The 26,247-nt window shown below is 38.8% G+C and overlaps 1 protein-coding gene across 3 annotated transcripts in view; it reads right to left on the bottom strand.

Moving 5' to 3' along the window:
• Positions 1–26,247, bottom strand: part of LOC136885906 (squamous cell carcinoma antigen recognized by T-cells 3) — a 115,643-nt gene that overhangs the window by 36,174 nt on the left and 53,222 nt on the right. The window contains exons 11-14 of one of the 3 annotated variants that reach the window (XM_067158595.2): positions 24,566–24,695; positions 10,555–10,769; positions 7,985–8,132; positions 2,896–2,986 (exon numbers count right to left, since the gene is read on the bottom strand). In XM_067158595.2, the coding sequence (XP_067014696.2) occupies positions 2,896–2,986; positions 7,985–8,132; positions 10,555–10,769; positions 24,566–24,695 (584 nt within the window). Of the gene's footprint in view, positions 1–2,895; positions 2,987–3,021; positions 3,669–7,984; positions 8,133–10,554; positions 10,770–24,565; positions 24,696–26,247 lie in introns of those variants that run through there. The other 2 variants (XM_067158596.2, XM_067158594.2) reach the window with 2 other exon arrangements.

Genomic DNA, 26,247 nt, shown 5'->3' with positions numbered 1-26,247 from the left:
GTTGAGCTTTAATTTGATCAAGATCCCTTATAGACGATAGCACGAGGAGAAGAGATTTTCAAGAATTAATCCCAGATTTTGTAAATTTAATTGTTTTATTGGAAGTGTGTTAGTTTTTAATAAATGTATAAACCTATTTTAGTTTCCTTTCATTTGTCGCTAGTCCTTCATCTATTCTTGCCTTTAAAAATTTTCTGCACAGCCGATAGCGAAAGGTCCACCTCTGAGACCCTCGCTCTCCGGCGAGCTGAGCCCGGCATGATGGGGGCAGTACTGATATACAATTTTCATTTATTCTTCTCAGAGTGATCGTCGAACAGATCGTAATCATCCTAGAGGAATCACAAAACATCCTAGATGCTATATATACATAAAACAACCTGAAAATGCTTTCCATAGTGACGGGGATAGCGATGATGATGAGTCTTGTGGAGATATAAACAGACTCTCTGGTAATCAACTCCGGGCTGATGCTGAACTAGTGTGTACAAAAATAAGTGAAAATGGTACAATGGTAATGCTGAAATGAAATACATAATAGTAATTCAGCCAGCATGTATAATTCCGCATAATATGCACATGGGGAGCATCGAACGATTGGATCAAAATGTATCTTGGTACCGCATCAGCATCAAAAACAAGAAATGGTACTGGCCTCTAATTGTGTTCCTTCTGAACGTCTCCATGGACAATGCATGGCAACTTTACCGTTTGACCCCAATTTAGACCTTCTCGGCTTCACACGGTACATCGTTAGGACGTATATCCTATCTCGTGCCGCTACGCGTCCTAACGCACGAAAACCGAGTACGAAAGTATTTTCATGCGTGTTGCCAGAAGTGCGTTCCGATGGGGTATCCCACTACCTCGAAACAAGAGGGAAGCAAGTGCAGTGCGCTCACTGTGGTAAAGCTGCCAGGAAACAGTGCAAAAATGTAACGTTGGCCGCCACGTCCTTTGCTTCGAGTCATTTCACTCACGCTAAACAAGACGATGAAGAGAAGCAGAGTGTAACCTCAAAACGCAGGCTAAACTGTTTTGAAATTCTACTAGTAGTTTTCCTTTTTTGCTATTTTCAGAGTGATCATACTTGCTCAAAATTTGGTATTGTGTGTATAACAAGTACTTTAAACATACGAATATTGTCCTTTCGTTTTGAAACAGTATGCATTCTAAATTGAGACGAAACTGTTCCTCATTTATGTTTTGAATCATGTTTTTAAATTATTTTCTGCTTATTCAACACTCATGTGACTAATATCCTCTAACTGATTAATTATTACATTCATATAAGCTTAAAATGCGAAGAAAAGTTCCTTTTTTGAGCATGTCTCTTACCCTACCCGTTCATGCTCACTGTCGACACATGTCGACACGGTAAATCTCCGCGAAAATATGTTAATGAAACCTAAAATCATAATAAGCCTTTCATTTAGGTTACAAACAACTGTACTTACGAAAATATTCCACAGAAAAATAATTTCAATAGTTTTTTAAGGTCCCTCTGAATGCGTGATGTCAGGTCTTTATCAATTGTACTAAACAAATTGTTATTAAAAAAACGTTTTTTTTTTTTTTTTTTTTTTTTTTTCGATATAATCATTTCTATCTAGGGTTACAACTGTTCCTCCTTTATCTGCTTTTGTGATAATTAAGTTATTTTGCTTGATTTTTTTTTGCTTTTGATTTTTTTAATCTTTGCCTTACTAGCACCTGTAAACCTTTTACTAAAATAGGAATTTTCTTTTTAGTTTCATACCTTATGACACTCTGTAAATCTGTAGGTAGTTTCTGTACTTCCGTTTCTGCTATTGTGGTGATTAAATCATTACTTTTGTTTGAACATGGCCAATTGAAATTAGGGCCTTGACTTAAAATAGAGGTTTCTTCTTCATTAAATTCAATCTTAGACAAGTTTCTAATTGAAGGTGGATAAACACTATCATCAAATGTAAGATCAGGAACTAACCTTCTTCCTTCTTTATTAGATACTAAATTTTTCAACTTTAATAATTTATTACCCAATGTTCCTTGTTTCATTTTAAGTGTGTATTCCACTTTCTCACTGATATGTTTCTGGAATGAATCCCATTCCAGAGGAAGCAAATTCAGTGGTGCTGAGAGATGTGCGAAATACATTTTCTCATTAAGATATTTTTTTCTTTAATACATAAATTTAATTTCTCTTTTTAACCATATGTTATTGACTTGCATCTGAGTAAACTTATGATGATTAGAATATGTAGTTTTTCTTTGGACACTTTTAAGAAAACTGGGCGTTAAATTATTTTTAAGGCATTCCTTCAAAAACACAGTATCTTTTGTCACTTTAGCTATTTTCATTCTTTCATGACGAGCAATGTGTGATTAAACACTATGATTTTACTCCCAACTGCTGTGTGTGTGCAATTTAGCAAATTATGCCTATTTTTAACCAATTTGCTACAAAAGTTTAGATGCTATACATTTCAAAATCAAAACGGTAAATCTCTGATTTCTAAATGCTATAAACCACGAACTCTAGCTAATGTAGTAGAGTATCGTGACATTTGTTCAAGAAATGAGGAAATTACGAGAAGAAATACGAACACGTCGAATATTAGACGGTGCCACTACAGCAGGGATCAAAGTGTCAAATATTCAACAGTTACCAGTACCACCCCACTAAAACACCGATTTTTGGTAATTATCAGGTTGGGTTAAAGAGTTTCCACTGCACTAGATCACGCATGCACAAACACACACATAATAGGCTTGAATAATTAATTACAGAACTGCAGCATCAATATGTGAGTGGGTACGGAAAATGCAATCCACTGCTAACTACCACAGAAGTGGTAGGACTGTGGTAAGGTTTTGTAAAAAGTGTCTAAACAAAGGTAACTTTTACTATACCTGGGTGTGATCCAGTCTAGTAGAGTCTGTTTGTAAAGAGGAGCATTTCTATCACAATCTCTGCTCATCATCAATGAAGTATAATTTGAAACTGCAAACGTTTGAAGAAAACATTTCATCTTTGTTTAAACTATGTAAAATGCTAGAAACCATAGTCTGGTTGTAGATCTGTTGTGAAAGAAATCGAAGAAAAAATCACAGAGATTAAAACTAGTAGGACAAATATTACAATGAGACTGTATATAGTGGCCTTGTAGCATTAAATCTGAACACTTTATCAAATACAACTGTCATGTGTGAACCTTGGGGTTTTTTTTTTTTACAATCTTGTTTATGTTGTACCAACACAGATAGGTCTTATGGCGACGACGGGATAGGAAAAGGCTAAGAGTGGGAAGGAACCAGCCGTAATTAAGATACAGATTTCCTTGGTGTGAAAATGGAAATCCACTGAAAACCATCTTCAAGGTGAGGTTCGAACATGTGTGAAAGCTTTACAAACTATACATATTATATAACTGCTATTGTATCTGTCATTAACAGCTTAGGTCTTGTCTTTACAAGCCCTTCAGCATTAAAAGTAAACTCGTGTCCTCGTCCCGGGGTGGTGCAGATCTTCCCAGGCGCACTCGGTGAGCTGCTCATACCATATTAACCACATACCAGCCCTCCTGCCATTCTTAAATTTCTGGCAGTACCAGGAATCAAACCCGGGCTTACATGGACATCAGTTTACAGCGCTAACCGTTACGCTACGGAAGCGGTGATCCCATCTATCAGAGAAGACAGACAGAACACACCTCAATTAACAACACTGTTTTTCACATGAGAAATTAATCGTAATGTAAACATGATATCTGTACACCTCCACCAAGTTGGATACTGTGATTCGCTGAGCGTCATGTAATGCTCTCTGCCCCGATAATATTTTGTGTTCAAACATACAGTGCCAGCCAGTGACCACGACAACCCGACTTAACACACCTATGTACCGTACACAAATAATGTAATGTCGAGCAGTATGAAACTATAAATCTTCTGCGCAACTGTTATCACCATTCACTTTTATGACCGCATAGGCCTAGGAACACTTTAGTCAGTCCGTTATCCAAGTCGCTTTGAAGGGACTGTTTGAGCCTTGCGATCCTCCCAGTACTTTTTCAAACACTCCAATCTTCATGCCCTTTCCAGTGTTGAAAATATTCATTATGTGAGATTCTTTCTCGCATATGTGAAGCGAATGTTTGTGACCCAAGATATTTTTGTTTAATTTGACCTTATCTGTGGCATCTTGTGGCATACGGCAAATTTCCTTCAGATCCTCTCTTATTTCTCTGATCCTTCCGCATCTGTTGTGTTACTGTAACAGTTGTTTCAGAAATCTCAAGTCCTGCATTCTCATTACCTGTCCAAAGAATTCCAGTCTCCTCTTACGCACAGTATCAGTAATGGTTTCAACTCTTTGTACATGAATATCTGGGCACTATTCATCACTGTCCGTCTTTCTGGTATTTTTTGTTGATGCAGTTTCTTCCAATACTTCTTTCGATTTTCTGGAGTCTGTCAGCCTTTGGAAGGAGTTTGTCCTTTATCAGATTCTATTTAGGTAAAGTACCCATTCTCTTACATACATACATACATACATACATACATACATACATACATACATTATCATTATAGACTGTTATGACTTTCAGCGTTCAGTCTGCAAGCCTCTGTGAATTTACTGAACGTCGCCACAATCCCCGATTTGCAACTAGTGTCGTGGCCTCATTTAGTTCCATACCTCTTATCTTTAAATCATTAGAAACCGAGTCTAACCATCGTCGTCTAGGTCTACCTCTACTTCTCTTACCCGCCATAGCAGAGTCCATTATTCTCCTAGGTAACCTATCCTCCTCCATTCGCCTCACATGACCCCACCACCGAAGCCGGTTTATGTGTACAGCTTCATCCATCGAGTTCATTCCTAAATTAGCCTTTATCTCCTCATTCCGAGTACCCTCCTGCCATTGTTCCCACCTGTTTGTACCAGCAATCATTCTTGCTACTTTCATGTCTGTTACTTCTAACTTATGAATAAGATATCCTGAGTCCACCCAGCTTTCGCTCCCGTAAAGCAAAGTTGGTCTGAAAACAGACCGATGTAAAGATAGTTTCGTCTGGGAGCTCACTTCCTTCTTACAGAATACTGTTGATCGGAGCTGCGAGCTCACTGCATTAGCTTTACTACACCTTGATTCAATCTCGCTTACTATATTACCATCCTGGGAGAACACACAACCTAAATACTTGAAATTATCGACCTGTTCTAGCTTTGTATCACCCACCTGACATTCAATTCTGTTGAATTTCTTACCTACTGACATCAATTTAGTCTTCGAGAGGCTAATTTTCATACCATATTCATTGCACCTATTTTCAAGTTCCAAGATATTAGACTGCAGGCTTTCGGCACAGTCTGCCATTAAGACCAAGTCGTCAGCATAGGCCAAACTGCTTAGTACATTTCCACCTAACTGAATCCCTCCCTGCCATTTTATACCTTTCAGCAGATGATCCATGTAAACTACGAACAGCAAAGGTGAAAGATTACAGCCTTGTCTAATCCTTGTAAGTTCCCTGAACCAAGAACTCATTCTACCATCAATTCTCACTGAAGCCCAGTTGTCAACATAAATGACTTTGATTGATTTTAATAATCTACATTTAATTCCATAGTCCTCCAGTATAGTGAACATCTCTTCCCTCGGTACCCTGTCATATGCTTTCTCTAGATCTACGAAACATAAACAACTGCCTATTCCTCTCGTAGCATTTTTCAATTACCTGCCGCATACTGAAAATCTGATCCTGACAGCCTCTCTGTGGTCTGAAACCACACTGGTTTTCTTCCAACTTCCTCTCAACGACTGATCGCACCCTCCCTTCCAAGATTCCAGTGAACACTTTGCCTGGTGCACTAATCAATGAGATACCTCGATAGTTGTTGCAATCCTTCCTGTTCCCTTGCTTATAGATAGGTGCAATTACTGCTTTTGCCCAATCTGAAGGTACCTTACCAACACTCCATGCTAATTTTACTACTCTATGAAGCCATTTCATCCCTGCCTTCCCACTATACTTCACCATTTCAGGTCTAATTTCATCTATTCCTGCTGCCTTATGACAATGGAGTTTATTTACCATCCTTTCCACTTCCTCAAGCATAATTTCATCAACATCATTTTCCTCCTCCCCATTTGCTTGGCTGTTCACAGCACCACCAGGATGATTTCCTTTTACATTGAGAAGATGTTCAAAATATTCCCTCCACCTCTCCAGTGATTCCCTGGGATCTATTATGAGTTCACCTGAATTACTCAAAACACTGTTCATTTCCTTTTTCCCTCCCTTCCTAAGATTCTTTATTACTGTCCAGAAAGGTTTCCCTGCTGCTTGACCTAGCCTTTCCAAGTTGTTACCAAAATCTTCCCAGGACTTCTTTTTGGATTCAACAACTATTTGTTTCGCTCTGTTTCTTTCATCTACATACAACTCCCTGTCTGCCTCGGCCCTTGTTTGGAGCCATTTTTGATAAGCCTTCTTTTTACGTTTATAAGCTGCTCTCACTTCATCATTCCACCAAGATGTTCGCCTTTTCCCATCTTTACACACAGTTGTTCCTAGGCATTCCCTTGCTGTTTCTACTACAGCATCCCTGTATGCCACCCATTCACTTTCTATATCCTGAACCTGCTTACTGTCTACTGTTCGAAACTTCTCACTAATCATATCCATGTACTTCCGTCTAATTTGCTCGTCCTGAAGATTTTCTACCCTTATTCATTTGCAGACAGATTTCACTTTCTCTATCCTAGGCCTAGAGATACTTAGTTCACTACAGATCAGATAGTGGTCTGTATCATCGAAAAATCCGCGGAAAACTCGTACATTCCTAACAGATTTCCTGAATTCGAAGCCTGCCAAGATATAGTCTATTATGGATCTGGTACCCTTAGCCTCCCATGTGTAGCGGTGAATAGCCTTATGCTTGAAGAATGTATTCGTAACAGCTAAACCCATACTAGCACTGAAGTCCAGCAAACGCTTCCCATTCCCATAATTTTCTTAAATAATGCCTTTACAAAACTATTTTTCCCCTGTAGAATTTAATTTCAATATAATGCCAAAAGTGTGAGTTTCCCCATGTTGTGAATAATTTATTACATATTTGGGCATAACTTCAAATCTGTCAACCTTTTAAAGTAATTTATTTCTTTTCTGAAAACCTAAATACCCAGCTGTGATTGCTATTTGCTTGTGAAGATAATTTGTTCTGTAATACAATCTGATGTAATCGCATCTATCAGGCGAGGTGATAACAACCCCACGTGGCTCTTGCCATGTGCTTGGACACAGTCCAGCGACTCTCCAATCGACATGAAGGCCGCGGATGGATACGCGATGTTCTTTCTTTACACCAGTTTTGGTTCTCCTGACGACGGCAGAAAATCAGCGACGTTATTTACACACTTATTGCAAAAACATATTCTCCCCACTTGTTTTGAATTTGAATGTTTGTCAAACGTTTGTTTACACCAGTCGTAGTCAACGGGTATTACTAATCAACTTTGACAGCACCTCTGAATGATGGCAGGAGCGTGCGGTAGTACACGTAGTGGGAAATTGATTGTATTCAATATAATCGCTGGAGCGTACAGATACTGATATGGAAAAAATTTATGCATGTTTAATTACTTGGGGTTCCGTGATCACTTCTAATAACAGATGAGTCAGTGAAAGGGTTCTCATTTTAACCAAAGGATATTAAGGAATGTTTCTGAGGAGCATTAAAAACAACTGCTATCACAACAGAGTTCTGCGTTACGTGCTATACTCGCTGCAGCGGACAGCGGCTGTACTACAAAGTAAGCCAATATTTTTGTAACCAATATAAAATCAGTTGCACCAGTGGTCAGCAGTCAACAGTTCACATACACAAGAAGAAACATCATGTAGTCAAAGGCGATTGTAAATAAGTTTAACGAAGTAATTCTCACCTGCTTCATGCTCACTTATTGACCTTTTATGAAGGATTCCTTCTTACCTCTTATGAAGAGTTTCGACTTCTCCAAATCTGTGCTGTACTTGAAGCCAGGCTTCCTTGTCTGTTTGTCAGGATCGCATTTCGATACGTACATGGGTCGACCATTGATCGGATGATGGTCTTTCTTCAAGGCTTCCGCAGCTTCGGCCTGAGGAGAGACCAGTCATGAATTAAACAAGTGGCAGCAGTACAAGTATGAGCTATGAAACAGTTAATATCCATACTGTAATGAACTTATTTGTCTTGACATCTACAGTACTCAAAATTCTATTTTATTTCTCTCTTCAAGAAAAAATAAAATCCTCAACATTTTAAAATTTTCACCCTACCTGGAGTTAGAATGATTAACCAAGTCTGGGCTTTTGGAGTGCATCAGTTGGAGGTACCAATAAATCTAATATACTGACAATTCATCAGTCTCGGATAGTGTTATTGTCTTATGAACTTTATGAACAAGTTGTCAACATTTCCAACAAATTGAAGTATTCTTTAGCAAGATTATTGATGAACCTATACTACATCGGTTCTCAAAATTATAAGCGCCAAAATTGCCAGGCTATGCTGCGATAAAATTTACACTATAAAAGCATGTACAAACACAAACAAGCATATGTATTAAATATTGTAGTAATGCTATTTATTAACCTTGGAGAAATGTAAAGATTTAATAGAAGCCGTAAAATCTAAGAATGTTCTCCCAGTAATTATTACATTATTGTTGCAACTCTGTGGGAAATACAGGAATGTTTATTTTGCACATTTTGCAATACAATAAAGAATTGTTGACAAACACAGACAAAATTCTTATATACAATTTAGTCTACACTAGAATAAGCACTTCCCCCATGAAGAGGTTGCCCGAAAGGATATTTGCGTGTTGCTAGATATAACTACACACAATTCAAATCCTAAGCCCCAGATGTCCTCTGTATGCAATCGAAAATTAACTGCAGAAATGAGACTTTTGAAATTCCCCCACCTAATGCACACCCCATGAATCTTGGTCGAGAAATAACTGTTTCTTTCTGCTTCTTTATTTAGATTCTTCCGTAACCTCAATTCTCATCACGGCATTGAAAAGGTGCGGTCACACAGATGAAGATGAGATGAGAAATCTCCCAGAAAGTGTTTTGGTCAGTTGTTCTGAAAGCAGCCATTTTAGTGATAACGTACTTCGTGAAGAAAATTCTGGTTGACAGCAATAATACTACTGCAGGAAGGAATTGTCAGGCCCTTCAAAGCACATCTGCATGACAACACAAAGAGAACAGTGCGACTGGAACTCGACAAAAAAAGACAAAGACCCTGTCATTTACACTTTTACTGAGAATAATGGAGCTATGTGGAAGGAGAGGCAACAGTGGAGAAGTGCCATCAACACCCGAACCTGGCAGGAGCTGGACAAGGGGAAATCATGACGACGATGATGATGATGAGTTGGAGCTAATAAAAGGAAAAGTATGAGACAACCATCATCTGACCGTTTGATTTCTCTGAAGAAATGGAATCTTTGAAAAAATTTCTGATAAAACCAATATATGCAAAACAAAAATACAATTGAATAATTTGCCAGAATTGCACATTTCGTCAACAGAAAAGTGGTGTTGTTCTCCACACACACACACACACACACACACACACACACACACACACACGCACGCACGCACGCACGCACGCACGCACGCATACACACATCCTTTATGGATTGAGTTTATAAGACACTTTATATGCTAGTATACTTTTAACCTCTTTGCTGGGCCATTTCAATTATTATTTCTAAGTTAGTTCACAAGGTATCTAAATCCAATGTTGCTAGATTAAAAAGCAACAGCAGCAGCAGAAACTCCATAACATAGAGATGAAAATGCTAAGATGAAGTTGTGGTGTAATAAGAAGCACATTAAGAAGGTGATCTAATTGAATGCGGTTATGTTTCGATAAGATCTGAAGACTATATGACATGGTGAGACTTAGCTAACACCTCAAAAAACAGAGAAACTTGGTAGCCCTTTGACTTCGTGGAGTTCTTAATAGAGAAAAAACCCTACAGATGAGTCATAACCATAAGCTCTGGAAATAACATTACAGGAGAATCAGCTCCAGGTAAATTGGAAAAAAGGTGAGTTTAATACATTGGAGACGGCCATATTTCAATGTGCTACCATCCACAAATCACAGGATTTTAATGTGTTTTTTTTTTTTTTTCAATGCTAGGGAAAGCAATGATCGTAATAACTTTTGGAATATTTAGAAAGATCACACTTTCCTCTATACAAAAATTAGTTTATAATTATCATAAGAGTGCAGCAATTTTTAAATATAAATTTTGAAGATAATAAGTTTCAAAAAAGGAAAAATATTTGTGATGCAGGCATGGATGCTGGTTGCGTTAATATTTTGAAATCTGACAAATACTGAGGACATATCTACTAAAACATACTAATACAGATTTTAACTAATTGGTCAATTGGCACAGGTATCCAGGCGGCGCCTCCAATGTGTTAAAGAAGGGGAGACAGTTATACTTCAATTTTAGTCTTGTGAGGGAATCACACCCACAACTAACTTACCGGTGAGCTGAACTCAACGTAGCCAAAACCTTTGAACCGTCCCTTGAAATCTTTCACCATTCTAAGGTCCGTGATGGTTCCGACACCCGCAAACTGCTCTCGCAGCGTGGATTCTTCTAACGAGTAGTCCAGATTGCTAACGAACACAGTGCGGTTGTCTTTAGCCGGGTCGTGGGGCACCGTCACTCCGTGGGGACCTTCTGACTTCTCCTCCGCTATATAAAAATCAATCCACAAACAAAAACTCATTAATGGCCAGACAATCAGGCAGGGAAAGTAAAGGTACTGAGGAGGAATGAAGGATACAAATTTGATATATCTATCAATCAATCAATCAATCAATCAATCAATCAATCACACTTATCCAAAGATGAACAGGTAAATAACACAAAATAACAAATGAACAATTTTATAATCATAGCTACTGAATAGGCCTTAAGACTGAGTTAATTAAAACTCAAACAATTCCTGGGTTTTCCAATGTCACTGTCCCACAATGCCCCTTACGCACAAGATCAAATTTCTCTCAAAAATAAACTGCGTCGATCGGTTTTCGAAGAATGTGGCGAATTTTAGTTACTTTCCCGTTCAAATGTTTTATTTTGAGTCTGCATGCAGAATCTAATCGACGACATACATCTCCTTTCTCCAGCATTACAAATCCAGTACCGGTACCAATATTTACGTGCTTTTCACTCGCACTGTTTTCAACTTTCTCACTTAGGAACTTTGAAACACTATCCAAAGTCCGCACAGGACAGGACAGGACAGGACAGGACAAAAAAATGCATTCCTAATATCACACAAAACCATTCAGCCTACTTATACTGGGAAGGATTAACCCGATGAGTGCTACGCCCGCCTATAGACAGCTGACACAGCCAGTTCATCACTGCTACGCCCATCTATTAGGCGGTGCATGAGAAGTACTTTTTTTTTTTAGTTTCCCGGTTCACTCTCGAGTGCAATTCGATCTCCGGCATGTTCTGCCATCTGCTGGGCATTTGGTAGAACTAATTGGTTGTGGCTTAAAGCTTCAGGGAGTAACTTACAGAGCTTTTTGTAGACGTCAGTGGAGTTTATCTGTGATGTAAACAAGCATGGCGGAACAACAAGCTAGCTGCTCTCGCCGCAATGTTATTTTGGATCAAAGAATTTTTCAGTTATTAACTGCAGCAGAAAGTTATGATGAAGATGATGATTTTAATGAATTGCTAAGTGATACAGAGAGTGCCGAAAATATCGTAAACCACGTAAAAGATCTGCCATGAATGTGCTCACTCTACCCAGCAGCCTGTGAAAGCCGATATTCGTGCTGATTGTGTGACAAAGGGCTATGCACTGTGCCATGTTTTGAAGTGTTTCACACAAAGAAAACCTTCTGAAGGTACCAAATGTCAAACAGACTGCTCATACTGTGAAACTTGTACCTAATATTATTATTATTATTATTATTAATAATAATAATAATAATATCGTAAACCACGTAAAAGATCTGCCATGAATGTGCTCACTCTACCCAGCAGCCTGTGAAAGTCGATATTCGTGCTGATTGTGTGACAAAGGGCTTATTTTGGGTTTTTTACTTTGTATAAAGACCATGTACGCCTGGGCACAAAAAATGTAATTTTGTTTTCTATCGAAATAATATTGAACGTAAATGTAGGGTTTTCCATTTGCATTTAGATTTATAAAGAACCAACATATATACACATTTTAAGCTAATCACTCCACTGATAAGTTAAAAATTGAGGCTCCTACAAAAAAATTTATATACAAATGAAGAAACTCAGCAGTGAGCTACCAAACAGTCAACTCAGCACTTAAAAGGTTAAATTTGCTTATGTATCCTACTTGTTCTTTTGAAAAGGCTTTCCTAGCATTACGTAAGATACTGTTCATGCTTCTCCTACAGCGTACCAATTGTACGGCAAATTTAAGCTGAATATTACACTCTTTACCATTTGATACATTTATAACCTATATTTAGAGTATAACCGCCTTACTAATAAAAAGTCCTTATACAGTTGTTTAACTCTTGTTTAGTTAAACAGTGAATAAACCCTGTATAAGCGTTTTACATTTTTCTTACTAATAAACGAGGTATACGCATTGTATTACTATACAGCACGTATACACTCGTTTCAAGGCGTAGGAATCTCTTCCTGCAGTTCACTGACGTATTTCGCACGTTCACCGCCTTTATGATCGCTTCTGCTGGTTATCTACGAGCAAAACTTTCCGGAAAGTCGCACAGTAGCACGGCATATCGAAAAGGCAGTTGCAACACTAAGTGAGACAGCTGGAAATTGGCTTATACTGTTATCAACATTTCTTCAGCTTGCTTGTGTAATGAACGCCAAAAAAAGAAACGGAATGGCTTAAAAAAAGATCAATAGCTCCTAACTGGGATAGTACGGAAAACGCAAGCAATTGTAATTGAATTGGCGAGTTGAAAAGTGTACCATACACATTCCAAAATCCTTACTTTTCAGGAGAAAGGAAAACCTATTTTCTAGCTAAACAAAAGGTTTGATCAAAAAAGTTTCTATTAGGCATTTATACATCATATTTCTGCGTATTCAACTACAAAGTATGGAAATCATATTACATATGGTTTTCAAGTTATGCCATTTTTTATCTCGAGGAATATGTCCCATTTTATAGGTACTCAAGTTTGAGAAAGATCTTTGTAGGGGCAGATAATGTATAATAAACTCGCAATTTCAAAAGTCTATTAAGCAGTAATACATTATTACACAAACATACGCCCAACCATCATTTCTTTTATAACTTAGTTATTCATTGTCATTCCATGAGACAGCCGGAAATTTACTCATATTGATATCAACATTTCTTCAGCTTGCTTGTGTAATGAACGCCAAAAAAGAAATGGAAAAGCTAAGATCAAAAGCTCCTAACTGGGGTAGTACGGAAAACGTAAGCAATTGTAATTGAATCGGCGAGTTGAACAGGGTAGGCCTACACATTCCAAAATCATTACTTTTCAGGAGAAAGGAAAAACTGTTTTGTAGCTTAAAAGAAAGGTTTGATCAAAAAAGTCTCTATTAGGCATTTATACGTTATATTTCTGGGTATTCAACTACAAAGTATCGAAATCATATTACGTATGGTTTTCAAGTTATGCCATTTTTTATCTCGAAGAATATGCCCAATTTTATAGGTACTCAATTTTGAGAAAGATCTTTGTAGGGGCAGATAATGTATAATAAACTCGCAATATCAAAAGTCTATTAAGCAGTAACACATTATTACACAAAAATACGCCCAACCATAATTTATTTTATAGTTATTCATTGCCATTCCGTCTCTTTAAAGTGTTTTACTTTACGAAGACGTCTAGCATCCATAACCTCTGAATGGTGTATGTCTTCTATGTTTAAAATATCGTGAAGATCAACGTTATCGTCCATTCTTTCAATGTTAAATGGATAAGTCGAATATTTCACCTCGATTATATTACTGTAGACAATAAATACCACAAAAATAAATTGCTCACTCGTTTCTTTTTTCCGCTACTCGCTGCTATACAACGCTTATACAAGGGTCCTGGTCTGTATAAGCAATACAATGAATAACTATAACAGATGTATACACAGGAGGCTTATATACGGTTTATTAGTAACGAATTTCACATAATCGGTGTATAAACCTTGTATAAAAGTTATACACCGTTTACCGGGCGAGTTGGCCGTGCGTGTAGAGGCGCGCGGCTGTGAGCTTGCATCCGGGAGATAGTAGGTTCGAATCCCACTATCGGCAGCCCTGAAGATGGTTTTCCGTGGTTTCCCATTTTCACACCAGGCAAATGCTGGGGCTGTACCTTAATTAAGGCCACGGCCGCTTCCTACCAACTCCTAGGCCTTTCCTATCCCATCGTCGCCATAAGACCTATCTGTGTCGGTGCGACGTAAAGCCCGTAGCAAAAAAAAAAAAAAAAAAAAAAATACACCGTTTATTAGTAAGACGGTAAGGGTATATATTTGGTCTTCTACAATACAAGCTGACCAAACGAAAAAATAGTCACCCTAGTGCACATGCACAGATTTATCGTTAAGCCTGTATAGGTGACGCAGCGAACAAGTCCCGTGCTCAACCACACATGCACTGCCTCTATGTGAGCATAAGGCAAAAAGAGGCAATCATGTTTGGCCGTGACCATGGCCATACAGTGTGTGAATTTGCTGGATTTGTTGATGTTTTGCGGCGGACTGTTCAACGTGTCTACAAGCAGTTGGCGTATTACATGTGGACAAGAAATACAACATCAGAATTGTGGTGGGTAAAAGATCCTGACAGAGGGAACGGAGAAGCATTTCACGGCTTGTGAATCAAAATTGCTTCCAAACCCCATAGGAATTGCTGCAGTCAGTGAATGAAGGTCCATCCCAACCTGTTAGCGAGAGAACATTGCGATGGGAACTGCAAGCAATGAACATTTGTAGTTGGTCACCTCACACAGGCACATAAAGCTACACGTCAAGAGGGGACAGTATCTGACTGGCGGAATGTAATATGGTCTGATGAATCGTGTTTTTACCTGTCAAGTCCACCGAAGGCCAAATGAAGCATTTTATCCTGGATGTGCGCAAGGTCAGGTTCAAGCCGGAGGTGGGTCTGTAAAGTTTTGAAGCTGCTTGTCGTATCGTGGATTGGGCCCGCTCACAAAGGTGACCAACATTGTGTTTTCTTTCAGTTAACATCTACATGAGGAGTACGCTATTGATACCCCGATTTATCAAGATAACAAACAGCAAAGTTCATCGGGCTGGACGCATATGTAACTCGTTTTATGAACACTCTTCCACCTCATTACATCTCAATTGGCCTGCAAAATCATTTGACTTGAACCGCATTGAAAATCTGTGGGGCATGTTGAAACAGTGGGTAAAACACTCGACACCATGATCCCTGTAATTTGGTGGAATAGCGCAATTAAATCCTCAGCGTGTGGCTTAACCTGGATGTGACGTACCTGCACAACCTTGTGGACTCACTTCCTAACCGAATCCAGGCGGAGTTACACAGTATTAAATTATGCTTGTAATGATTTTTCCAGGGGTGACTTGCTTATTTTATTACCTCTCAACAATTAATCCACAAATTAGTTATATTTATCAAGATGAAATTATTTTTCTGTTGGCATCACATTCACAGGCTGTGCCCAAATTCCCTTTCACCTACCAACCCCTCGCTCCCCTACGGGCTGTGTGCTTGGAGCCCCGCATACTCTCTGGAGTAATGCAACTACCATCTACAAAAAATACAGAGAAGTAATATGAGAGAGGGATGAAGGACAAGGATTAACTATGGACATAATGGCAAGATTTTTAATCAACAGACATAATGATGCAATGAAAATGGGCAAATGGCAACTATGAAAAGAGGACATAATTATTATCCTATTCAGCTACAGGCTGATTAGGAACATCATTTAATTAATTCAATGATTTTGTCTTTAGTGGATATCCGGACATCAGGAGGGTTCAGCCCCAGAGTCCATCATTAGCACACTGCCACTGCCTATAACTGCATAACCTCTGGTACTGCTATCTGAGGATCCAGCCAAGCTCCAGGCTGATGGCTTAACAGAAGTGATATCCTGGCCTATGGAAGTTGCCTCTTCTATCACCAAGAAAACAATAGTAACAGAAAGTAAAATAGTGTGTGATGGTAGCATTCAAACAGTAACTTCCTACTTATGAAGGGAGTTCAATATATAACGCAATACTTTTTCCAAAAGTAGGTTGGTTTTATTGAGGATTGAAATACACCATGTTATTCCCCCAATCTTTTGCTACAATAACCTATTTTTCAACATAATCTCTGATCAACGCTACGGCCTTATGCCACCGTAATATGGTCTGTGCGCCTGCAAGGTACCACTCGACTGGTCGATGTTGAAGCAAACGTCGTGCTGCATCAATAACTTCCCCATCACCCACAAAGTGCATCCTTCATTAAGGCCAAATAGAAGGAAGTCAGAAGGCGTGAGATCCGGGCAGTCCACTGAAGTTTTGTGAACTCCTGTTGGGTGCGTTGTCGTGGAGAAGGAGAAGTTCATTTGCATTTTTGCGGCTATAAACATGCTGACGTCATTTCTTCAATTTTGTTAGAGTAGGAAATACACGTCAGAGATGATCGTTTCACCACGAGGGAGGACATCGAACAGAATAACCCCTTCAGAGTCCCAGAAGACCGAAGGCATTACTTTACCAGTTGAGGGCACAGTTTTGAACTTTTTCTTCGTGGGAGAGTTGGTGTGGCACCAGTCCATGCACTGCCGTTTTGTTTCCGGTTCGAAGTGATGAATCCATATTTCATCACCTGTGACAATGTTTGACAAAAAATTGTAACCTTCAGCCTCATAAGGAGCAAGCAGTTCTGCACAGACATTTCCTCTTTGCTCTTTATGGTCTTCCATTAGGTGTCGAGGAAGCCAGCGGGAACAAAGCTTTGAATACTCCACTACCAACAGAGACGTCAAGTTCAGCACCGAGGCGTTTGACTGCGATCCGTCGATCACCTCAAGTAAGTGTGTCCACACGTTCCAACTTTGCAGGAGTCACAGCTGTGTGCAGCCGGCTGGCATGCGAGAGATCACACAGGTTTGCTCGACCTTAGTGTGATGATGAAACATGCCTCGCCCAACGACTCACCACTCTTTTGTCCACTGCCAGGTCTGCGTAGACATTCGGCAAGTGCCTATCAATATCTGTGATGCCCTGGTTTTTCGCCAAAAGAAACTCTACAACTGCTCTCTGTTTGGAATGCACCTCCGTTACAGGTGCCATTTAGAAGGCTAGTTATAGCGCTGCCACCTACCAGAAATTAATGAAACTCTATGTGACGAAGCGGGAATATTCAAAGGTGTCCCAAACAAAATTCCAACTTTTCAAAAATGAAATTGGCCGAGAAATAAAATGTGTTGCGTTACATATTGAACGCCCCTTGTACAATGGAACAGCAATGCATTAATGAAGGAAAATGAGGTAATGTACACATCATATAAAAAAAAAAAAAATATGGGAACTTAGCTAGGAATGTATATAGGAATAAATAGACATGATTTTTTTGCATTAATTTATGTTCGATTTTGTGAAAAGGAAACACTTTTTCGCGTTATTTGCGAAATACGGCTGACCCCATTCACGTAATCATTTCCTAAAATTATTCATAAACAGTTTAATTTGTGAGATTTGTAAATTATTTATGTGGAAGATAGATAAATAAAGATAAACAATACAGTAGAAGTCCGCTATCGCGAGTACGGCATATAACGAGAACTCCGATATAGCGACGATTTTTTCGGTCCCTTCAAAATTCCTATATTAAACTGTGTATCATCCTTCGGTTACAGCGACAGCCCTATCACTGACGCATCCGTAATTACGAGCAATTAAGCGTGCGCGATTTTTCCCGTTACCGATATTTATGCATCCCAGCGTTGATATTGCATGCGATTGATTACCTTCGGCATTGTTTCCTCGCTATGTGCAATGCGAGTTCTCTCGTCAACATTCGTAGGCAATGTCTGAGTCGATTAGTAATACCCGTCGACTGCTGTTCGTAAAGAAAATTCTAAATGAAAGAGAAACATATTTTCGTAATAAATGCGTAAATAAACGGTTGTTAACTCGTTAAAAATTAAGGCGGACTAAACGAGCGCTCTTAATTTTGAGGCTAGATACTGCAATTAAGTAAGAATGGGATACACCTCGAAATATGGCAGAGTGCTTAATTTTGATTTCGGAGGTTAGTTTATATTTTCTCGCGTGTGGTTAAATTTCGGAATGGCTAATATGAAAATGTATAGCGAGAAGGTTATCATTTCTCTACTGGCGCTTGAAGTGTGTTTTCATCATATGTATAGTATGGTTAAGTTAGGATAGGCGACGCTGTTTGAATAAGAAAACTGGAACGTTTGCAACAAAATGCGATCGATCTTCTTCGGTACCGTACGGTATAGTTTTCTCACTTTGTGCGTTTGCGAGCTCTCTCGTAGACATTCAAAGGCGATGTTGGAGTTGATTAGTAATAACGCGTCGACTGCTGTTCTCTAAGGAAAATTCGAAATGAAAGAGGATAATATGTTTCGTAATAAATGCATAAATAACGTGGCCGATAGCAGTTGTTAACTCGTTAAAAAAAACTGAATTAAACGATATCTTAATTTTAATGTTACCGGTATATACGGAAATTAAGTAAGAATGTGATACAATCAAGATATGGCAGAGTACATCACTGATTTCAGAGGGTATTTCACATCTTCTCGCATCTAGTTAAATTTCTGAAAGGCTATTTAAATGTAAATTTTTTGCGAGGAGGTTATTTTTCTACATGCGTTTGAAATATGTTTTCATTATACATATACCGTTAGGTTAGGTGACGCCATTTGAAGAAGAGAACTGAAGTGTTTGACACAGAAACCTCTGGACTGATACCGTATTTTTCCGTATCCAAGACTTTTTTTTTCTTTCTTTGATACCGTATTTCTCCGTATCCAAGACTTTTTTTTTCTTTCTTAGAATCTCATGCGAAAATTCAAGGGTTGCCTTGCATTCGCGACCTAACAGTAAGTTAATGGATACCACTGGCAACTACCGCGGTAACCACGCTATTTCTTTTCACACGCGCACAAAACTCGTTGACAATAAACAACCGCCTCTTTACTATAGCCTACATCGCTAGCCGCGACAACCCGTTGTACAGTGCCTGTGTGTAACGTCACTGGATCTCAGGAAATAGTGAAGAGAGTATGGCGTTCTATTAGCCTCTACAAAAACGTTTCTCAAATCTGCAGAATGACATCAAAACATGCGAGCCTTCGAATCCTTAGAAAGACCATGGCTACTCAGTGGCAGAGTTATAACACGTCTATTGTACTTGACGCTTAGTAAAATTAAGTCTTATAGACAGCAGGAATATTTTCGTGATGGATAGTCGTATTGTAAAGATACGTGGAAAAGGTATTGCCGGCAAATTTTAAATGGGTTCTAGTCGATGTTATGATGCCAATTTTAAGTTAATGGTTATTAAACACTCGGAAATATAGAATAATTGTGCAGCTGCAAGAAAATACGGCATAGGCCTAACTAAAACCAATATTTGGCGTTAGCGTGAAGACAAAGTGCTAAAAGAATGCGTACTGTACAAAAAATGCATTCAGTGGTCCGCAACAAGGACGCTTTAAAGAAGTCGAAGATGAAATAGTGAGGTATATGCATGAAAAACGCAAGAGCGGAATGGCTTTCAACGTCCGCGATTAGGTCTATACATTGCTAGCCGATGAATTTGGCCGAACCTGGCAAGCGAGACATGCGTGTAGCGGTAGCCGGTTATATCTGACGCTGAGTAAAAGTAACAGTTTTATAGACAGCAAGAATAATTTCCTGATGGATCGTCGTAATGTACAGACGCATGGAATAGGTAAAGCTGGCAAATTTTTAACGGGTTATCTTTGGTATTATGATGCCAATTTTAATTTAATGGTCCTTAAACCCTAGGAAATAAAGAATAATTGTGCAGCTGCATTAAAAAAAAAAAAACACACCCTGGCATGATGAAAGTCAATGTTCGGCGTCTGAAAATAGTCTAAAAATGCGAAGTCCTACTGTACAACAAAGGCATTCATATGATTTTACAAAGTACTTTTTGAGCCTGATTTAAATTTTTTGAAGGGAAAAGTGGGGTTCATCTTGGATTCGAAGAAATACGGTACTATATTTTTTTCCGAATGTCATTTTGGTAAATTAATGTCATTAAACATACACTTTATGGCGTATGCATATATATCACGCATTTCGAGTATGCATGGACTTGGAAATTATTTAAAGGTTGTTCAAAGCCTGATGGAATTGTACACGATTCGTAAGAAGCGGGTTCTTACTAGTAGAAAAGTCGGCTATCAGACTGAGCGTTCCATCTGAACTGCATCCTACTGCCATCTGTGAGCACAGCGTGAAGTTCAGCGCTGCTCTGCCAATTATCGATCGAGTTGTTGGAGATCGTGAAGCCAAACTGTTGGAACTTGATCGCGGATACTTGGTTTTTTAAAAGAAACCCGATCAATAAGATGAAGACGAGCGAGATGTGGTTGATTTTCAACCCTGGTTAAATTTATGGCCAACCGGCCACAAATTCTAGTTGGATTTGTGGTTTGTTTATCAACTTATATTTGCTTCCGAGAAATTGTAAGTACCCTGCATGATGAAATCTGCATGAATACCCCTTCCCACCGAGGTATCTCCACAATCCTCAAGATTTTTGGTTTGGACTGAACAAGTTAAAAAAAATTGAATTGCGAGTATGTTTTAAACTACGGTTATCAAGAGGAATTTCTTTATCACGCGGTAGCCTTTACTCTGGCGTTAATAAGATGTAATTTTGTTAAAATCAGGACTCAGATTTCTTATGTTTTGGTAAATTTTCATTTCAAAACTTCTTGTAACAGATAGTTAAGCGTTATTTCGGTGGATCACAGATGAAAATCGGCAAGTTGGAGTTCTTTGGTCAATGTCTATCTGATAATGTTTTGAAGCCATGCTTTAATCGCGACATGTGATTCATTTCTATGGGAACTGTTGTAAACAAAGATGGTTTCCGTGTGTTATAAAAAATAAAAAATAAAATTAAAAAAAAAAACCAGCTGATGGCTGTCGATTGTATCTTTGGTCCGGTGTGTGGACTCGTATTGTACTCCAGTTTACTAATTCTAAAATTGAAATACGTCTTCCTTTCCATGATTTAATTTAATTACTATTGGGTTCTATTTCGCCTAAATCTTGGTAACATTTATTTGCCACTTCGGTTATTTCTGTGAATTATACTAGACGTGTCGAGAAACAAGCCTCAACTTACCGTTAATTATTCCACTACTGCTCTACTAATTAAATTGATTAATTTAGTTTTCAAGGATTGTGATCCCAAGGTTTATTTCTTATATTTTCAAGGGTCGACCCAAGTTATATAATCTTTTCCTTTAGTATGATGATAATTTTCTTCTTTTCTTTTAATCATCGAATTGTAAGTTCCAAGTTATTACTGTCCTTTAAGAATTGAAGTCCAGATCCATTAAAGTTGGTTTAAATTTTTAATCTGTCTTTCCTTTATAGTTAGTATATTCTCTTGGGTTTTGATTCACATAGCCTCTGGCACCGAGTGTCCGTTTTTCATGCCTTTTCTTTGGACAACGTGGTAAGTATTTCATTTCCATTGTTTTCTTGTAAGGTCCAGTGTTGCCAACTACTACCGATTGGGAAGTTTTGGAGACACCAAGGTAGAGTTCGTTGTTATACTGTTGTGTTGTAACAACTTTCACGTAGTATCAGATTTCGAAAAATAACGAACAAGTAAGCCGTAGTGTGGATATCATCTGCGGAAACGCAAGTTTTGAACAAAATGATTGCGATTTCATACCAATTTTTATATGCATGGGGGGTTTTCAGACTTTTCTACAAAATCGGATATAACGACAACCCACTATAGCGAGTAAATTTTTCGACGTTATGAATTCTCGTTATAACGGACTTCTACTGTATTTATAATCATTCATTATTCATTATGGAATCTTGTTTAGAGCTATCCTACAGCCTAATCAAGATTACATAACATATTACCCTTTCAACCTACATGGATTCGCACTCGTTGGCTGAATGGTCAGCGTACTGGCCTTCGGTTCAGAGGTTCCCGGCTTCGATTCCTGGCAGGGTCGGGGATTTTAACCTTAATTGGTTAATTCCAATGGCTCGGGGGGTGGATGTGTGTGGCGTATTCAGCATTAGTAATCATCCTAGGTAGGGCTCTCATCTTCACAGACATGCAGGTCACCTTGTAGGCCGTCTACGAGAAAAAGACCCGCACCAGGCCTCTCCGGAGGCCATACGCCATTATTATAACCTGCATGGACGTAGCTTTCACTCTGTATAGTCATATTATTAAGGGATTTTATAGAATATTAACATCAAGAGATAGTTCTGTTGAAATGAGAAATCCTCATTCTGTGTTCTGATTCCCTTCACACACGTGATACAGGATTACCCTGTAAAATAGGTTGTGATTTCCTTGACTATCTTGCTCTCCCCAACATTTCTCCTTTTCTTCCTTGATACTCCTCCTTACTTGTAGTTCCAATCTTTTGAATTCCACATGTAACCTTTCTATCTTATTCTCATCCCTCTGATATGTTTTTTGCTTTTCCTTATCCATTTCTTTTTTCACCTTGTTCCTTTCTCTTATTTCTTTTTATATTGTCTGTCCACCACCGTGTCTCTTTTCCCTTAACCTTTGCTTTAGATTTCCTGAATACCTCAATTGCTGCTTCCACAAACGTCCGTCTTAAATTGTCCCACTCTTCTTCTCCACTTCGTATTTGTTAGGCAACTTCCTTTATATACAATCTTGGAATGCCATTCTTTTATCCTCCTCCTCGAATTCCCAAATACTGATCTTTGGTTTCTTCTTCAGTAAAATTTTACGGATTATTACTTGCTTTAATTCCAAAATTAATAATCTATGCTCACCTTCCATACTTTCACTGGGATTATCTTCATATTCATGACGTATCTTCCCCATTCTCGGTCTGTTATTATAAAATCGATGAGTGTTCTATACTGTCCATCCCAACTATATCAGCTGATCTTACGGCTATTCCTCTTCATAAACCATGTGTTTTTTATTACCAGGTTATTTCTGAAAAAAAAGTACAACAGTTTCTCTCCCTCTTCATTTCTATCGCCATACCCATGTGGCCCCAGAACTTTCTCATATCCCATTCTATCAGTTCCCACATGAGCATTCAGATCTCCCATTATCATGATCCCATCTCCAACAATATGTGTTTCCAGTTCATTGAGGAAATCATCTTTCTTCCACGCTACATCCTGTCTGTGGAGCATACACCTGTACTACCTTCAGTAGTTCCTTGTTTACTGTATGTTCGTTATTATAATTCTTTCATTTACATACTCAACTTCAACTATTAGTTCAACATTCTGATTCGCTAGAAATCCCACTCTGTTTCATTTCTCTTTACTGTTAACCATCCAGTACAAGGTGTACCCCTTTCTTAGTTTCTTCAATCCTTTCCATTTTCCTTCACTTAATCCCAGAATGTCGAGTTTCTGTCTCTCCATTAGGTCAATCAATTAATTTTCTTTCCCATTCATTGTTAAAATATTGTTCCAAATCGGGTTTTGTTCTCTGATTTCTTGCATGAATATCAGCATTACCATCACACTGTGCAACTGTAGTTAGAGACTTGTCAATTCCATTTCCATTTTTAAACTTCCATCTGAGGCTTGTATTATAATTAAAAGCAAGTACTAATTTACTCAACTGCTGACCTGCTAAGTCTAATGCATCTGATGATTTTCATTCGGGGTTTACTCCCTTAGCCTTTGAAGACCCCTCTTATCCACAAGGTAGTGATTTCCTCTTCTAATTTTCTCCAGAGAGGATGGGTTGCCTCATCCACCATCTTCACCATCCCAAAGGTCTCCTTCTCTGCCTAAGATGCTGTTAAGGTCTTCACCCGTAACCCTGGGCATGGTTCCACGTTATACCCCGTGAGACTGGGTCCCTGCCTGAAGACAGACAAGAATTACTCAAGTGAAGGATAGGGATGGTGACACTAATCTCCCTTGAGCAAGGTTAATGGTTGTGTATGATGCCACAACTTTAGATTGTGGCTTTAAAATGATGGGTAGCTCACTGAAATCTGTCCAACAGTTTTCTCACAATTTCCATTTCTGAAAACAGCTTAACAAATTACATACGGAACGATGTAAGAACCTACATTGGCAAACACATTAGGACAAACAAAGTACAGGTCATGAAGGATTCCAAAGTGACGAGAAACTTTACAGAACATGAAATTCTGGATAAAATGGATGATACATTGGCCTGACTCTACATATAATTAAATTGTGATTTCATCTAGTAAGTCATAAATGAGACTTCCATGTGGCTGTTCTTGGAGGAGAGTACTTACGTTTAGCCTTCTTTTGAGGAGGCTCTTCCTTGGCAATCGCTGCAGGCTCGACCTTCGGTGGCAGAGGCTGGCCTGGGGGAATTACAACTGACTCTGCTGCCACAGAGGCCCATTTTCCACCATCTTCCAGCTGTAAAACAGAAACTCTCTCTAAATTAACAGTATTTTGCTACTTGCATTGAGATGAAGGTGTGCATGTGTGTTATGGATAGGTTAAGTCTTCATAAGTATTTACCAACTCAGAAAGCCAGACAAGAGGAAAGGAACACAACGCAATGACAAGTCAGAAGTACAAACTCCACATCTTCACCCACTGCTATCTTAGTAAGTTCATACATTCTAAATCTTTGATTTTACTTCGTGTTCACTCTTCATTGCATTCTACCACTTGTATATGCCTTTCTTGTTTCTTCCCCTGACAAAACTAACATTTGAAACAAATGGGTGAATAAAAGCCTACTGTAAGTTAGGAGCTTATGAAACGAAGGTCTATGATGTGCCCTAGTCCCATATTTACATTAAGTTTTCAATAGAGAGCTCAGTATTCTGAAATTCTGATGCAAAATGCACTTGAAAAGCTCAGAGATTAATTCAGAAAATCGTGCAATACTAATTCCCTTCCAATATTATCAAGTTATGTCACCAATAAATGTGATTACAGGTACAAAATCTACAATTTTTGACTTGCGTAACTGCCAAAAACAAAGGAGAAAAAGAAGGATATGTTGAAATACCTGAAGGAGTACTATCATAGTTTCTATTTAACCCTTTGCCGTTCCTAAAGCTCCAGAGTGATCGAGTTTTATGACTTGCCTGCCACATCGAAAGCTCAAAAGTGCTCGTCACACATGCGGTCATTAGAAATGTGTTGTCGGAAATACTGATGAGTCTTGTGATACCACCCTACATTCCCATGACTCAGCAAGCTCTCAGCACCTTATTGACAGTCTTTCCTGTGTGTATTTAATAAGCAGACCTAATGTCGCCTAGTGAACTTTCTAATAACTAACCAAACTAACCCCATGGCACTACAGCCATGAATGGCCTTGGCCTACCAAGCGACCGCTGCTCAGTCCGAAGGCCTGCAGAATACGAGGTGTAGTGTGGTCAGCACCACAAATCCTCCCGGCCATTATTCTTGGCTTTCTAGACCGGGGCCGCTATCTCACTGTCAGATAGCTTCTCAATTCTAATCACGTAGGCTGAGTGGACCTCGAACCAGCCCTCAGATTCAGGTAAAAATCTCTGATCTGGCCTGGAATCCAACCCGGGGCCTCCAGGCAAGAGGCAGGCACGCTACCCCTACACCACGGGGTCGGCATTGAACTTCCTAGTAGTGGTTCAGAAAGGTACCAGTTTCGACCCAAAGTTCCAGGTCATCATCAGCCGATCACTCAAAAACAGAAAAAACAATGCACATGTAAATGAACAGTAATGTAGAAGATATAGTTCTTTCACCAGACGTAAGTTTGTGTAGAGCAGTATAACACATGTGACCCGGAACCTAGGGTCGAAACCGGTACCATTTATGATCAACTAGTGGTGTAACCTTACATTACTAAGTTTACATGAATTGAAAAGGTGGAACCATTACATTATTTTATTAATTTTTAATAGTGATCTCAGTTCAATACGGACCATAATGAAATTCTTACCTTTCAACGCTCAAGATGTCGGAGCAA

Source organism: Anabrus simplex, chromosome X, assembly GCF_040414725.1.
Source record: "Anabrus simplex isolate iqAnaSimp1 chromosome X, ASM4041472v1, whole genome shotgun sequence".
NCBI lineage: Eukaryota > Metazoa > Arthropoda > Insecta > Orthoptera > Tettigoniidae > Anabrus > Anabrus simplex.
The sequence above is the reverse complement of the archived record's forward strand: the minus strand, read 5'-3'. Positions and strand labels throughout refer to the sequence as shown.